Source organism: Paralichthys olivaceus, chromosome 16 (genome assembly GCF_024713975.1).
Source record: "Paralichthys olivaceus isolate ysfri-2021 chromosome 16, ASM2471397v2, whole genome shotgun sequence".
Lineage (NCBI taxonomy): Eukaryota > Metazoa > Chordata > Actinopteri > Pleuronectiformes > Paralichthyidae > Paralichthys > Paralichthys olivaceus.
In genome coordinates this window covers 4,496,127-4,513,133 of record NC_091108.1, presented here as the reverse complement: position 1 = coordinate 4,513,133, position 17,007 = coordinate 4,496,127, and the positions used below count along the sequence as shown (strand labels likewise).

At 41.3% G+C, this 17,007-nt stretch overlaps 2 protein-coding genes across 2 annotated transcripts; both read right to left on the bottom strand.

The window, feature by feature from the left end:
* Positions 1-59: 59 nt before the first annotated feature.
* rab31 (RAB31, member RAS oncogene family) lies at positions 60-7,536 on the bottom strand. The gene is made up of 7 exons (XM_020106953.2): positions 7,309-7,536; positions 5,518-5,597; positions 5,189-5,270; positions 3,835-3,906; positions 3,233-3,339; positions 2,147-2,256; positions 60-1,965 (listed from the first exon to the last, which is right to left on the bottom strand). The coding sequence occupies exons 1-7, from the start codon at positions 7,342-7,344 to the stop codon at positions 1,868-1,870; spliced, it is 585 nt and encodes a 194-aa protein (XP_019962512.1). The 5' UTR covers positions 7,345-7,536; the 3' UTR covers positions 60-1,867.
* Positions 7,537-8,395: 859 nt separating this feature from the next.
* Positions 8,396-16,440, bottom strand: ralbp1 (ralA binding protein 1). Its single transcript, XM_020106951.2, has 10 exons — positions 16,323-16,440; positions 14,248-14,562; positions 12,625-13,080; positions 12,191-12,540; positions 11,571-11,732; positions 11,095-11,226; positions 10,629-10,739; positions 10,356-10,477; positions 10,147-10,267; positions 8,396-10,027 (listed from the first exon to the last, which is right to left on the bottom strand). Exons 2-10 carry the CDS (start codon positions 14,504-14,506, stop codon positions 9,728-9,730), a joined length of 2,013 nt encoding a protein of 670 aa, XP_019962510.1. The 5' UTR covers positions 14,507-14,562; positions 16,323-16,440; the 3' UTR covers positions 8,396-9,727.
* Between the last annotated feature and the right edge of the window lie 567 nt (positions 16,441-17,007).

The window sequence follows — 17,007 nt, the reverse complement described above, 5'->3', positions numbered from 1 at the left end:
AAATATAGAATAATGTATCTTCCCAGGGGGAGAGTAACAGAGAAAGAGGGGGGGGAAAGAACAATTACTTCTTTATTACATTGATTAAAATACAAAAGTTATAAAGAGGATACAAGGAAGCATGACTTAAGGCATACAGAATAAGGATTGCTGCAGGTAACTGTTATCTGTTATACATAGTCTGTACAGATTTAGTAATTCATGCATTATTCTAACAGTATGCACTTTTTAGCCATGTCATAAATTTGTTTAGAAAAACGAAGGCACTTGTGAGGAGCACATAAAGTTCTTGTTGGAAATGGCAACAAGTTACCTCACATGAAATGTCTTTTCTCAATGTCATTGTCTCAGTGTTAAAGTGAGGTCATGCATTAAAAAATCATCAAGCTGAACTGCTCGCTCTGGGGGTTACTACTGGATGATTGTTTTTCCCACAAAGCAAAGCCAAAGTAATTGGTAGATTTTTGAATGCAGTTTGATGTGACTTTGCGTACAGAACAGCATCTGTTGGTAAAATTCGACTATAACTGCATTATTAATTGAGCTCCGTTAACTGAGCTCTGTTAACCCATTAAGGTGGATAAAATTATACAAAGAATAAATGTAAACACGTTTTTAAGGTATTGAAATGTGGAACCAGAATACTGATAACATTTAAATCCATGTTGTTTGTCCATTTCAATCTATCAAACACTTTCGTTATGAAGTAACTGTAACTTTCAACATTTAAAACACTTGTAACTAATACTGTGGAATTGGTAGCAAAAGTGCTGTTCTAAATTTAAAGTGGTCAAATCCAAGAGCGACACTGCAAAAGAAAAAGCAGCAAACACGACACATAATCTAATATTTGCTAATTTTGCTAAGGGACTAATTTCATTTTTCACGTTTCCACTTTTTTGAACAAACATATTCCCATAATTCTTATAGATTTTGGTTAGTATACACAAAACACAACATTTTTCAGGTAAAGATACTTCTTATGTTTGGCAGTTGTATACAGTCATTCCCTGTAGTGAAATCTCAAGACAACACTCTTCAGCACGTAGAAAACATCTTTAACAAACCACTATGTAAACAATCCTAGTATTGGTCACAGTGTTTGAACAGGGGGTATCACACCGCAAATACAATTAAGGTTAATTAGTTATTCTGCAGCAATACAGTCAAACACCCATGCAGCAAATGGACAAAGGAGTGGAATGTAAAGCTTCTGCATCTGAGCTACACAACTGAATTCTACTCCGAAGTTTGACCTTAACACCCCCTTTTTCATACATTCTAAAAAAAAGAAAAATTCTATATAATAAACACAAAAGCTCCATGAGAAGCAAAAGTGTAGACGTGATAAAAAAAAATGAATATAAAAACGTTCATTAAATGTGTTTGTGCAATTGAAGAGCCACAGTGCAATGAAAATCTACGGAGCAGATGACGTTCGAAATAAGACTGTAGGTGCATCAACAGCCAAAACCCTGGTTTAGGTGAATTGTAAATATTTTGTGTTAAATTGTAAAATGAATAAAGATAGAGGGATAAAACTGCCTTTTGTAATGAGCTTTGTGTTAAATAACTATAATCTTAATGTAATGCAGGCAAAATACCACCTGAGGGGGACAAACTGAATGTTTCGTGCTTCCTAACCTCATCAGACCTGAAACTGCCACAACTAAAAATCCATTGAACCCATTTTAATACTGCTGGTAGGTTTTCTGTGTCAGCTTTCAGGTGAACCACATGTGCAAGCTGACATCTGTCTGTCCACTGGCCTGTCTTTCACCTGGAGTAAGACACTGTGCATGTTGTGGACGATGAGCTGTGCCACTTGGGTCCCTGATGCTGAAGGAAGTCATCTCATCTGTTGGTACTAGCAGCATCTCCTGGCAGACAGAGCGGGCTGCCGGGTGAGTTGGAAGGATTCGTTGCTGTCCACCTCAGGATTTTCCAGAGGTGGAATCTGTTTACCTAAACAAACCAGGACAGGGTCACTTACAGAGCAGGTGTGTTGTGATGCTAAGTTAAAGTCACGTTTAAACTTAAAGCCACCTCAAAATATCTCTTTTCAGTTGAACAGTTTACACACACACACACACACACACACACACACACACACGATACCGCCACAACAAAGAGACATGAAACTTACTGATTTTCTGAAAGAGCTCCTCAACATTGACAGCATTTCTGGCACTAGTCTCGATGAAAATAGCTGCAATCGATTCAGCAAACTCCTTTGCTTCCTTCATTGGAACTTCCCTGTAAAAGAGAGGGACACCAAAGTCATGGGTATAAACACGAAATACATGATGGGTATAACAAGAACCGGACTTAATTGTTTTGTTCACAATGACAAGGCTTTGTTGTGAATAAATGGCACAGACACGTTCGTCACTAAACCTGGTGGAGCTTTCTACTTAGAAAATCAGACCTGGTTTTAACATCTGTCCTGAGTGATCCAATCACAAGTGGTCAGCTCTGGGTACAGTTGTGAATGAGTCCAAATGTGTCCTCAATGTGTCTTGAGATCTGATTGCTCAGACCACGTTTGGAGGTGGACGCATGTGGCCACATTTTTACAGCTGTGTAAATGCAAGTGCATCCTGGGCCACTAATGACATGCTACAGTTTCACAATGAATCTGAAGTATTCTTATACTTCTCGGTGCCTCTACGTTGATTTGTCTGTGGCCACTTTCACAATAGCAACACTGAGCAACACGTAATGATTTTTTTTTTCTAATGGGGTAAATCAGCACATTGATTCACTTTGTGTGCTGGTACACAGAGAGACACACACAATCATTGACAACAGACAAATCTTTAAACTGCACTCACTTAAACCAACATAATTGGATCTCAGTAAACGGAAATGATGTTTGTGTGTATATAGAGCCGGGGAGTGAGATATGATCACAAGCTCACAGAAAACAGATTCAGGACACATTTTAATGCCAGATGTGAACAGACAAAATTAGAGCTCTCCCCTTGTGACTGGATCGCTCAGGACAGATGTTAATACCAGGTCTGAACAGGGCCTTAGAGAAAGGGATGCAGTCATACAAGAGTCCAAACTCAGAGTTAAGTGAATCTGCAGGAGCAAATAAGGAAAGAAGGAAGTTTTTGCTGTTGTGAAAAGAAGCTCATGTTTTAGATTAAATGAGTCTGTCAGTGTCTCATAGTAAATAACATGTATCTTTATCACTAGAGTTGCAGAAATAAGAAAATCCTCCCACCTGATGTCTCCTAAATCGTTCTTGTTTCCTGCTATGGCTACGACAATGTCCTCTGGACCGTGTTCCTTCAGCTCCTTCACCCACTTCTTCAGTGTCTGGAAAGAGTCCTGAACAACAGGAACACATCACTGTCAACCCTGGGATGGCAGCATTGTGAGAATGTGCCCCACACTTCCTTCAAGTCTTGACACATACTCACGGCGTTGGATGGTATTTTTCAGACAAGTTTCCATGAGCAAACCAGGAAAGAATGACATTTGTAGGTCATAGAAGCAAAGCATTCCACAGTGATGGAAAAGTAGTTGAATTTTACATCAAGCTTTTAGTTTGAGACCAGCTTTTTCAGTTGCACCCTTTTAATAGACCAGGGAGAACACAACAGCAGCTTCACTGGCAGAGTTAGAGGTGAAGGACACCGCTCAAAAACACTTCAACAATGCTTAGTTTAAGAAAAAAAAGGGATGTTAATTTTTCATTTTGCCTACTGGGTTTCTGCCAACAGCTCTGAAGCTTTAAACCACTGGCCATGTCACCACAGCAACCAAGATTAAATTAATATCACTCCACTGATTTATAGGTGATGAGTGTTGTGATATTCTTACCAGTTTAGTTATGTCATAGACAATGACAGCAGCAGCCGATCCTCGATAGTACATAGGTGCTAAAGAGTGGAACTGAGAAAAGACAACACATTAAAAGCAGTTTTATAGCATTTCTATAGCAAAGTCATGCAACAGTATCACTAAAGATGGAGAAATAATATTACTTGAATAACCTCCTATGACCATTATGATTAATCTAATCATTAATGTGAAGCCAACCTGAAAACTTAAAAACCCATAACCCATAATAACAAACAATATACTGTGCTATGATTTTACTGTGATGAGTGGCTGATGATAAAAGCTTCTTCCTCCCATGTTTCAACTCTGAAGGTCGATCCAGTGTTTAGTAGAAAAGGTCTCATAGAGAACCTTTTGCAACTTTATATAAAATGAACAGGCTCTAATTGGGCCCCATGGATACTGCACATTACATTAAAGCAACACTATGTTATTTTTACTGAGCAACAGCGCCCTCTGCAGCCACACGTAGTGATTTGATTCAGTTCTGTTCGGTTTTCAGAGAAGAGTTGCAGTGAAAAAACAAAGCCTATCAATGTGTTGACTGAAGCTCTGACTGTGTTGTCCCACTCACTGAACTGGAACACAACTGAAACTATATTACCCATGATCCCCATCTTCCCAAACCAGCTGCATTAACAAATACACCAAACTATGTTTAGAATGTTTTATATGTTGACAGTTTCCTGGCTGAATATTGGAGTTTTGATTAGTCTCAAAAATAACATCCAGTACAAACAATATGAGCGCTCAGTCATCAAATTGGAACTTTCAGAGTGTAGTTATTGTACATGCTGCCTGTGATTATAGTAACATCATCTTGGTTGACTGCTGTGACTAATAAACTACCCCAATAGTAGTAGTTCATTCAAATTTTTGACAGTGTGTGAAGTTGTTGACAGATATTGACCGAGATGATGGATCAAGATGAGACTCAAGTGTGATAAATGTAATATTAGTCCCACATTTACGGAGCACGATGAACCCTGGGAACGGAGGTCTCAAGGTGTCTTTTTCACACACAAGCAGGAAATACTTGGACTAGTTATTTTATGTTGTAAGCAAGTCCGGCCTTCATCAAATCAATCTCTTTGAGGAGACCACAGTCCTGTGACCTTTAAACCTATGGTGAATCATCCTGTTTCACACCCAATAATAACTCCATGTCATGTGGACCTCTGACAGTGAGGTGATTGTGTCACTGTTAGCTTCCTGATGCAAAGTATGACAGAAAGATTGACTAATTTTTTAAAGTGTGACTCAGGGAATCATGTGTGTGTCAACTCAGAGGTCAGAGTGAGTAAATTAAGACATATGTGTTGGATGCACTCACCCTTTCCTGTCCCGCTGTATCCCAGATCAGAAATTTGTGTAGTTCGTTTCCACATGGCACTGTCTTGGTCAGGAACGATGCTCTGTGGGGGACACAGTGCTTTTCAATTTATATTTGTAAGACACAGGAAACCACACAGCACTGAGTGTCCAAGCTAGACATTTGCCCACTATGCAGTAAACTAGATAACTGCCATTTCATGCATTTTTAATTTTTGCATTACACTGCTCCCCACAGGTGAGTTTATTTTGTGTTTCAAGTATTTTAGTTGTATGTGACTGATCTACTACTGCTCTGGTCTCTCAGGATCTGTATTGTGATGCTCTTACCCTATTGTGGGACTAATGTTGTGGTCAAAGTGATCCTGAACGAACCGGCAAACAATACTGGACTTCCCTACACCAGTGTCCTGTAAACAGAGGGTTACAAGTCATTCAAAGCTCTCCCAACACCCATTTAAACAGAGTCAATGCTCAGTATGGAACCATAGTGATTATGCAACTGTCTGGTCACATGCCTCTCCCATCAGATATTTTCCTGTTTGTCCATTCATCCTGAAACTATCTCTGTATTCAAGTCAATATTAAGAAGACAAACTGTATCAGTCAGTAAAAAAACAAGTTACTTAACAAAAAAGATTACAATCTTTGGTTTGGTCTGATTTTGTCATCAAACAACCAACAGAACTGCAAATATTGAGACAGAGAGAAAAAACCCTGGATTCAACAGAGCAAGAGTCCGCGTGGTAGGGGTAGGGGCGGAGCTGTGGTAGCGAGGCCCTGCCGATACACATTCTTGACAAATCGTGAGTCTGTCCCAGCTTATAAATTTATCTAATGTGTGGGGTAGAGATGAAACAATTACCGGTTTCACTTTATACCATGGTAAAAATTCCTGGTGGTTATTTGTACCGTTTAATCTTTAATTACCGTGATGACTGTTCAGCACCAATCAAAGTCAGCAAGTCTCCAAGATAACAGGCGCAGCCAGCGCGGCATTTGTGGTGTGTTGTGAAAACAGGCCGAGGGGGAGAATTGTTAGAAAGTTATCTCTGCTGACAAATGCTAACATCCACTTTAACCACATTGCTGATATTCAGTCCCGACTCTTGACATATGGAGTCGCATGTTATGTCCATATAAAACACAGTTTTAATGTTACTAAAGTTTAAGCATCATTTTTGTACATTCACAGCAGATTTTAACAATACCGTGATAATACTGATAACCGTGATAGTTTGGTTCACTATAATTGTGATACAAAATTTTGACACCATTTCACCTCTAGTGTAGTTCTTTAGCTTGATCCATGTCAAGTCTGCTAACACAGAGGAGGTGCGGTTTAGGGCCTATACTGCAGCCAGCCACCAGGTGGATATTGAGACACTTTGGCTTCACTTCAGGGGAGCAGTCATGTCGTCCATCTTTGAAATGTTAAGTTAAGTTAATAATTAGGACCAATGACGGATTATCTCATCTTATAGTTTTATAAACATGGTCACTATCTTTTGATTGAAACTCATTTTTATTTTGGCTTCATGGCATTTAGGATTCATGCTCTGCTTTTGGACACCTCCAATAATGGCTGCACATAACCGAAATATGACTCCATGCTAACTTTAGACCACCAGGGTAGTGACAAAACATTAGCAAAGAGACTATATGTGTATTAATAAGAGTTGTGAGGATGAGCTAGGTGGAGCTAGCAGTAGAACCAGGTTTAAACGGAGGGGCTGTGTTTTGCTAACGCAGCAGGAAGTTGGAGGTCGCTTCAACGATGACGCAATGAACCATAAACTGACAGAAGCGTTGAAACAATAAGACAAAAGTTAACAAATGACCAAATGAGTTGGTTTTAAAGGCGAAAGTTTGACGCAGACGACAAGAAAACGAGGCTAAAAATGAAAATGCGGCGCCCACCGGTCGATGAGCTGAAGGTTCTTCACTCCGACTAGCTGACGGGAGATACAAGTGTTCCGACAAACGTCACATCACGATGAAGTTTGAAATGAAATAAATGCGAGGACATGTTGTTTACGTCGACATCTGGTCTCAGGCGCTGCAGACTGGAGGAATTCAGCCCCAGAAAAAAGTGGGTCGGCAGAAACATCTGTAACTTACCCCCAAGAGACAGACTTTGAGCTCCCTGATCGCCATGTTGGGTCGGGGCAGTCCTCAGATCATTTCTCGTCGGTGTCTCGGTCACTGTCTCTGTCTGCACATGTTCGAAGGTGCAGATTAATTGTCCCCTTGTTGATAAAAGACAAAGTGAGCCGGTGACACACTGAGCAGCTCCGCCGGAGGCAGCCGGGCTAGTGGAAAACTCCACTTCCGCTGAGGAGTTTCAAAATAAAACTCCACTCGCCCTCCACACGCTGCGTGAAAGAGAGGAAATAAAAAGTGATGGAGAGTAACGAAACTTTTCTGAACTTCTGTTCTGTGGTGCTTTATATATTTATATATTGGATTTTAGAGGGAAATGCTACTATTGTTATCATTATAAATGACGTACCATGTGTAGATTAGTGCCATACAAATAAAGTTATTATTATTATTACAATTACTATTACAACATAATTAAATTAAATAAGATATTAGTATTATGCAGTGACACTGCCTCCTGGAGTAAGTAGAAGTTTACTGTCTGCGTTATTTGGTCAGTGTGGCTACCGTGACCACTTTATATGTTGGTTGATATTTAAATCCATATTAAGGTATCATAATTCATGCTATAGGTAAATGAAATCCAACATCATTACGTCAATCATAAATCATACAAAATCAACTAGTAGTAGAGTAATATTTATACTTATATATTTTAAAATGTCAATCATATTCCACTGCTGCAGATACAAATAGTAAGACATTTAACAGTATGCTTTAGTTTTGAAGCAACACTTGGTTATTTCCTGTGTTTTCTGGCTGTTTTTGTTCTACTTGACAGGACTACTTTCCAGACCAGAAACCAGTTAAAAGAAGAAAAAAGGGTAGGGGTGGTTCCACTCTTTCAAACTGAATCATAAACTCAGTTAATTCTTCACAGTTCACTTCCTCAAAATCTGTATTTACGTCCTCATTAGTCTGTTACAGAGAAAAATGTTTAGAGAATGCGTAATGGAAAATATGAGCCACTAAATATTGACTTTACACTTCCCTTCATACATTTAAACTTTAGGTCAAAGAAAGAGGCCGGGGTTCAGATCAGTGATTCGGATTGACACTTTATTCTTCACAGCATTATTCTGTCTGCAACAATAAGCTACAAAAGCTCAGATCAATAAGAAAATAACCTTGTGAGAAGCTTCTCAGCCCGATCAAGCATTTCTCTGTTTCAGTCACAGGATTAATAAACACACTGGATCATGAGTCTCCATGAGTTTGTTTCGATTTGCCCGTGACCAAAGCAGATGCAGTCACACTCACATACTTCATACAGGTCATTAATTAAAAAAGACAAAACATAAGAGCCGGAAATACAGTATGTTTGCAATATTACAATAATATACAGATGCAGCAAAGTAAGCCAGGCCATGCTATTGACAGTACTTTTACAACAGTCATGGATCGGCTGAGAAATGAAATGATTGAGTTGGTTGCGTTCACTCACGGCCCAATGTTGTCATAAGTAATAACTCCACACAAGAGTTAAACAACCACACACAAACAAATACACAACAACAAAAATGAGCCTACACATTTGTTATACCGTCGCAACACTGGAGGAATGTTTCCTTAGTAATATGATTGCACTACTAAGTGTTGCCTCCAGCTGTTGGTCTACTTTTGCGGTGACGTTTTTTCCTGTGTATTTGTTTGCCGTTTCATCCACTGGTCAGCTGTGACATACGACACCAAAGCTGTTCCAAGGAAAAGAAAGCATCTACAATATATTTATACATATATAATCATATATTACTAAAAAGCACTAATTTAAAATCAATGCATTTGTTGAATAGTCATTTGTATTCTTCAGAATACTACTTAAATATACAATATATAGATAGACCAATCATAAATTCTTCATAATTCAAAGAGCTTTTTGTGTTAGTGGTTCTCTGGGGGAACGCGTCCAGTCTGGCATCTTCAGGTATGGCACAGTGGTCTCTGTCCTAACGTGAGAAATTTCAGGGTAAGGGACAAAACAAGTTACAGGGACTGAGATTATTTCTTGAGCCCTCACCTGTAAAAATAAACTTTCTGTAGTCTACACTCTCTTACACCCCCCCCCCCCTCCCCTCATACAGGCTTGGCACTGTGGATTTGAAAATATGGCCCCCCCCATCGTCTCTCACATCCGTCGCCAGCTGTCCACCAGCAACTGCTCTATTTCTTCTTCTTATGAACTTTGTGGGAAAATGAGAAGGATTTGTGCTGAGAGTCGGGGAACCAAAGACGATGGACATATAAAATATTTTTACATGGCTGTCCCTCTGTGGACACAATCAATCATGAACGCACTGATCCAGCAATGTGAAATCTCCAGTGGATGACGAGTGATGCTAAAGGACAAGTGACCAGCGGCAGAGACGTCGCAGACACGTCACATGTTGGTGTCTCTCCTGTCTTTGCCTGGCGAGGGCTTCGATGGATCCTTAGCTGCCTTTCCATTGGCTGAGGCAGTCGTGTCGGTGCCAGCAGTCGCTGTGATGACAGGGCGTTTGGCCTGCTCCTCACTGCGAGCCTCCGGGCTCGGCTGAGGGGGTGGCACCTGCTCGGCCGGCGGCTGAACAGTCAGTTCCTGCTGCAGTTTCTGGCTCTGCAGGAGGCGAAGCTGGACGCGGAGCTCCAAAATGGCTTCCTGCTCCTCATGGATGGCCTGGTTCAGGTGAGTGTTCTTGTTCTGCAGGACCCCAAAACGTAGACAGAGCTTAAGAAACCCAGTTGTTCACCCAGGAAGTGAGTAAATACAGAGCTATTGTGTTCGGAACAGCCAATGTTTACCAGTGGTTTTGGTCTCACCTCTAGTTCCTCATTTTGCTTCTGCAGATCTTCCAAAATCATCTGCAGCTCTTCCTCGTCTTCACTTTCACTTTCACTGTCCGACGAATATTCCTCTGTTTCACTGCGACCCTGCTGCCGACTGAGGATTAGACACAGGGCATGTTATATCAGTTGTGCGTCACATTAAAACAAATTTCCTGCTCAGAATGATTTCAGCCCTCTCTTACCTCTGTATATCTGCAATCTCTGCTCGCAGTCTCTCGATTTCTTCTTTCTCTGTAGCGATCTGTCTACGAAGCACCTGCTCAAGAGAGATTAGCTCCTCCTGCTCTGTCAGGATCTCATTTTCCTGATTGTGAAGAAGTGGGGTAAAAACGAGATTATTCCACCTCAGATTGACACACATGAACACAAATGAGGAGTAAGACTTCTGCAGGATTACAAAACAATGTCAGGCTTTCATGACAGATTTTATGTGTATTTTTATTGGAATTACTCACCTGTGCTAAGAGGAGGTTAATAACTTCCTCCTCATTCTCAGTCATTTCCTCTTTTGAAACATCTTCCTTTGACAGACTCGCTATCTCCTGAGCTATTTTACTCTCACAATCCTAAAAACAGACAGTGGAAAGATTTAGAAAGAGCACAAGGGTCAGACATAATACAAATATTACTAATGATACATCAATAACAACTATCTGTTTATCGTTGTACAGTGGGGCACTAAACTCTATGGTCGTTTTTGCGACCGTGGTTAGTGGTGTTGTACAAACTAATCCCACAATACTACTTGATAGTAGTACTGGAGTGTTCTTAAACCATAGCCCATTGGAAATACAGTACAAGCCCCAGAAATTATCATTAGAAATGTCAATGAACAGGCAGCTGCTGACAATGTGTTATGAATAAATCTTAATCTAATAAATTAACCAGGAAAAGACTTTGATAAACATAAACACAACTTACCTGGCGTTTGGCCTCCCTCAGTTTGCGTTTAAGAGCCGTCAGGATTCGCTGAACTTCCCAGAGTCGCTCTTCTTTGGACAAGTCCTTCACCCCCGCCTGCAGGTCCCTGTGCAGGCAGTTCAACAGGAACTCCTACAATACACATGTTTGTTACAGGTTACAATACAGGTGACACTGAAATAAAAAACAAGTTGAATAAACACAACAGTAAAAATTTTCCAACTCCTTAATCATAAACAAATAGAAAAGTGTCTCTTTTCAATTGTATTCAAACGTCACATTTCCCTTGTATCCTCTCTTATGAAAGGCAGACTGGGCAAGCCAGATAATATTTTTAAAGTTAGTTAATAGTTAGTAAATTACAAGTCCCTGTGGTATTTTATTTAAGAACATCAGCATCCAAGATATCAAACGATTCTTTTATTTTTCCATCAATTGACTATGTCAGTCAAAGAATGAACTAAAACTGAACCCACCTGTCGTCTGATCTCCTCCTTGATGTTCTCCTGGGTCTCGGGCAGCGCCGGCATCGTTGCCATGTTGGACCAGCGGAGCGGTCGCACCACCTGCTTCAGCACTATGTCTCCAAACAGCTCCGTCACGTGTGTGAAGAACATGTAAAGAACACGGTTCCCAATCTGCACACAAGGTCAATGAGTTGGTGAACACAAAGCACCGCACACACTGCAGCTGTGTGTGAATCGTCTGTTCAGTTTGAATTTGTTTTTGTGTTATTTACTTGATTGAGTTGAATTCGGACCCCACAATTAGTTGAAAGTGTCTATTTAACAGTGCTGAGGCTGCTGCTGGTTTAGAATAAGTGGAGCAGCTACAGAGATTGTCCCCTGTGGGAATAACTTAGCTTCCCTAAACTAGGCCAGGGTTTCTGAGATGAACTGACAGTTTGATCCAATAAAAACACACTTGGTTTGTTGCTAAGGGAGAGTTTCTTATTTTTAACGTACATTTGAGCCAGAGCCAAATTCCATATTTTTCTATTTGATGAATATTTTGCCTGTTGCTGCTGATATACTGCTCTCTAGAACATTTCCTCATCTTTTCCCCTCAATTCCCTCCTCTGTCTTCTTTCACTCACCTGTATGGTCGGGTTGAGGACGATGGAGATGTTCTGAATGTTCATCTTGGTGTCAGCCTCCCTGACGATGACGTGGTCCATGTGAGTAATGAGCCAGGAGAGAAGAAGTCGGCTCTCAGGTGACACCTCGGACAGCAGCCTATGGAACTCTGTCATCTTCTCGGCCTCCACCTGTCGACCGCAGGCGTCCTCGAAGCGCTGGGCCAGATCTCTGCCCAATAGATTATCAGGCAGCTCACGGAGGTACTGCTTCAGGAGACTGGCAACCGTGTGGGGGTCATACTCCTCCAGACAGGGGCACTCCTCGCGGTCGTATGCTGCTTTTAATTCATCCACCTTCGACTTCATACCTTGATCAATCACACGCAAATAATAAGAAAAACGTACAAATATTTTTTGCATATTTTTAACTTATTCACCAAAGGTTTCTTCACCTGAGACCCGGTAGATGCCCTCACACTTCATGCCATAATTTTCGATGTAGTCCACACACTCTCTGAAGATGGCTGGCAGCTGAATGCCATCATACAGAGCTGTCCTCTTGACAGCTTCTGTCAGGGGAGCTCCAAAGATTGGCCTGAAGGTGGGGATCTCCACTGGGACTGGCTCTGCCTCCGTTGTTGGTTTCTTCTTCTTCTTCTTTTCTTTCCACTGCTTCACCACATCTGCAGCCGTCAGGTCCTTGGATTTCTTATCCTTGGCCTTGTCCTCCTTGGGGCCCTTCTCCTTCTCCTTTTCCTTCTCCTTCTCCTTCACCTTGAAGTCCTTTTCCTTTTTCTTGGAGAAGCTCGGCTTCTTGAATACGTGGATTCCTTTGGAGCGCTTCATCTTGGACGGGCTCTCTGCTTCATCTGCTGAACTGTCCTCCTGGAAGGCGGCGTATCCTTCCGCTGTGAGAGTAAAGAGGAGCAGAGGGAGAAATAGCATTAGATTTGAGGGGAGAAACACCCCTGTTTTCTTATCCTCCTCTTACGACAGAACTAGGATATCAGTGAAATAGAGGCAGGAAGAGAGATGTATGAGAGAGAAGACAGAGGAGGGGGGGAACGGGGACTGGAAAAAGAGGTCAACCACCGATTTAGCATAGCTCCCACTGCACCTTACGCCTCTCGTCTCCAGATCCAACTATATTTAAACATTTTCCCTCAGTGCACACTTCCACAGGATAGTGTCAAACACAGTTTTTCTCCTCTAATTATCTCTATCTGGGTTTCCCCCAGATTGTGCACTGTGTATCACACCGTTGCGTGCAACACACCTTCAAGAGGATCTCTGGGTGTGCCCTGAAACTGTCCATCTCTTGCTCTTTCACCACACCCTGGTGTAGGAGCTAAATACAGAAATGGAAAAATCTAGATACAAAATCGGTAAAAAGGGCCTGACCAGCATTCAGTGAAAAACATTTTCAGTAAAGGAGGATTTCTCACTGCTAAAGATAACAACAGGATGGAAGAGCGGGAAGCTCTTCATTTACTCCCCAGCTACAAGTGAGGACGCATCCACTTCCCCACTGCTCTATCGTAAAGAACATTTTGTCTAGACTGATTAATGGGCCGTCTGATAAAATCAGCTTTGGATTGGAGCCTTTCAGACACATTAGTCTCTGCATTTGTGTTTGCAGATATATATATATATATATATATATATATATGAGCTGATATGGCATATCAGACATTTTTTTTTATAATATCTCTATAATATTGGTATCTCTATTGTCTTACAAAAAATTCAAGTCAGGTTCTATCACTGTCCCTCGTGAAATAAAAAGAAAACATGTAGTTGTAGCTCAAAACAGACTAACAATGCTGCATTCATACAGACACCTATATGCCTATAATTAAAATTACTAGTCCCTAGCATGCTAACCATCTACTGGCTCAAAACTTCAAATATAACCTCCTAATTTATGCTACTAAATTAGATTACAGTTTGAATCTGCAACATCTAATTTTCAACATTTTGTCCAGATCATGAGCAAAGTCTGTTAGTGTCATTTTTGATTAATTCCAAGGTCATTAATCAACGTTAAAATTTAAAATGGCAGAATCATGTCTTACTCCTTTTCTCTTTCTTCTTGAACTTGTTCTTCTTCTTGCCGTGCTCTTTGTCATCATCTGAGACGTAGGCGTCAGGTGCCTCGTGATGATGATGATGATGGCCATCGTGAGGTGGCGATGGTTCACCGGTGCGATACAACCCCGGGAACTTGGTGGGACTGATCTCTTCGGAACTGGGGGTGCGTGCCACGCCCCCTGGGTGCTCAGCCCTGCGCTGCTCAGCGGGGCTGCTGGTGGGGGGCAGGAAGCACTCAGTCATGGCTACGGTGGCCTGATCACTCTTCTGGCTATGTGCACATCACCTCTCCATCACACCTGTAGTGAGAAGAAATGTAAGATACTGACGCAACGTAAATGAACATCTGAGCTCTCAGATAATCTGCTACGGCTTAGATCAGAGCAGGTCGACATCTTTTCAGGAGTAACACAGATGTTATTTATGTGACAGGGAGAAATGTTGTGATTCTGGTCAACGATGTAAAGCATTTTTTAACTTTCTCCTGAAAAGTGAATTAATAAAGTTTTTAATTATTATATTTGTCTTTGTTGTTTCCTGAATACTTTGATACGAAGCCATAAACAGAACAACTGCAGCAGTAAAGTCCACCCACCAGATGGGGCTCTGCCATACGAACAATCACATCCTCCCTGTCTTTCTTCTGATCTCGACATTCAACAACAATTCAACTACAGTCTCTGTGATTGAGACACAGCACTGACGAGTGTAGATTAACAGATATTTGATTATCCGAAGAGCTGGAAGGTCAAAATCATGTGTTTTTTCTTTCTATCTTAATTTCTTCTTTGTCTGTACAGGATCAACAAAACATATTAATTATTCATCTATTTCACTTGTTGGCATTGCCTCATATCCTCGACCATCCCACTCTAGCAAATGTTAAAACACAAAGCTCATATTAGCAGAAGTGACTGTGTGAGGTTACATGTGAATCAAAAATCTACAGAAAACTAAATATCAAGAACGCAAAATAAAATGAGTTACATCCAGTCTGAGACCAGGTTAACTGGATCCTACTCTGAATGTGAAAAGAAATGTGAGAGGAGAATGCTTCCTGCGTTATTTTAATGAGTTAAACTTAAACAAATGTATGTTGGGGTTAATATCAAGAGGAATAAAGTTTATATCATAAACAAACTTAAAACAACATTAAAATACATTTGACAGCACAACTTGAACATAATATTGCTTCTGTACTTTGACTTTCACGGTGTTCTACTGAATAACCTTGAGATGTTTGTAACCTGAGGAAGGAGAAAGGATCGATGCACTTCTGTCATCACACAGATAGCTTCTGTATGATGGGGGCCTATGGGTGTGGCAGCCATTTAGAAGTACCTTGATGAAGTACAGACCCAGATCTAAATAACTACATACAGTTTGTGGTTTTGAGTGTGTTGTTGTTGTTTATGAACGATATTGTTTTGTGTGAGCTTTTACTGAACTCCCTCACGTGTGAGAAATAGATCCACTGACACTTTTACCTGTGAGGGGAGGAATGTGTTTTTAAAGGAGAAACTAGGATCTGCCCTGTTGTTTACGGTTGTTTTCCAGGTTTCACTGTGGATGGACACTTTCTACCAAGAACGCAGACGTGAAACTAGTTCAATAAAACAACAAACACTCACTGTCTGAACTGAACTCTCAATATAAACTAGTTCTCTCGTCTGGTTTCCTAATCTTCCTTCGCTGTGGGGAGATTAGCTTCACGGTTTCCTGCCTCTGTCCTGTTTCCAGAATCAATCTGATTCAACACAACCACTCACATCGCCCCTCTGCTGTTGGAACACCATGTGAATACAAGTGAATCCAGATTAAACCCAGCGAGGAGGAGGAAGCTCAGCTCTGAATGAAGGGGCCCATAACGAAACGTTACTCCGGCCAGCTGCCGACATGCTAAGCTAACCGATTAGCCTGCCTGTCCGCGTCAAAGCGGCTGCGTGGTCCAGACCAGACTAACGCGGGTTAGCGCAGTTAGCTGCAGATGCTAAACGCTCTTCCGAGCCCCGCAGTGCTGTCGACGAACGAGCAAAACACAAAAGACGAGAAACTTTACCAGCTTCTGTCCCGTTCGGCCAGTTTCCCCCAGCGCAGCTTCCGGATGTCTGGATGCTAAATAAACCCGTCTGCGCCTGCGCGGCCGCACCGATGCACGCCGGGAGATGAAGTCCTACAGGGAATACCTGAGTTCCTCGAGGAAATGTGGAGTTTACGTAAGTTTTACTGCCCACGTATGATCTGGGATTCACTAAGGATGTTCGGAATGCGGTGGTTCAGTTTTAGACGAGACTGTGCAGAAGAGAAACAAACTCCTGAAACTTTATTCGTCTGAATTAGTTGGAAACCAGGGCCGGAGCTGTACATTTGAGGGCCCTGATAAGTTTGGGGGACCTTCCTCACAATGGATAGACCACCTCCAATGTGCACTTATATTCCTTATGCATTTGAGGATATTAGTTTAAACAGATAATTCACCCACAAATGTAATACAATGGAAGTAAATGGTGACCACTTCTTCAAACTTGAAAAGGTTAAAAAAAAACAATTATCTCTAAGCTCATTCAAATTCACGCTGCGAAAAGGCCCAGGAGCCTCAGCTGTTCCCAACTTATTTTAAACACAAATAGTTATTTGTCTGGTAAATATAACATAATGATTTCACTGTGAGTCATTCACTCACTGGGGGAGGTACACCGTGGGGAGGGGCCCCCACCTCCTGCATCAAACAAGACCCATAAAAG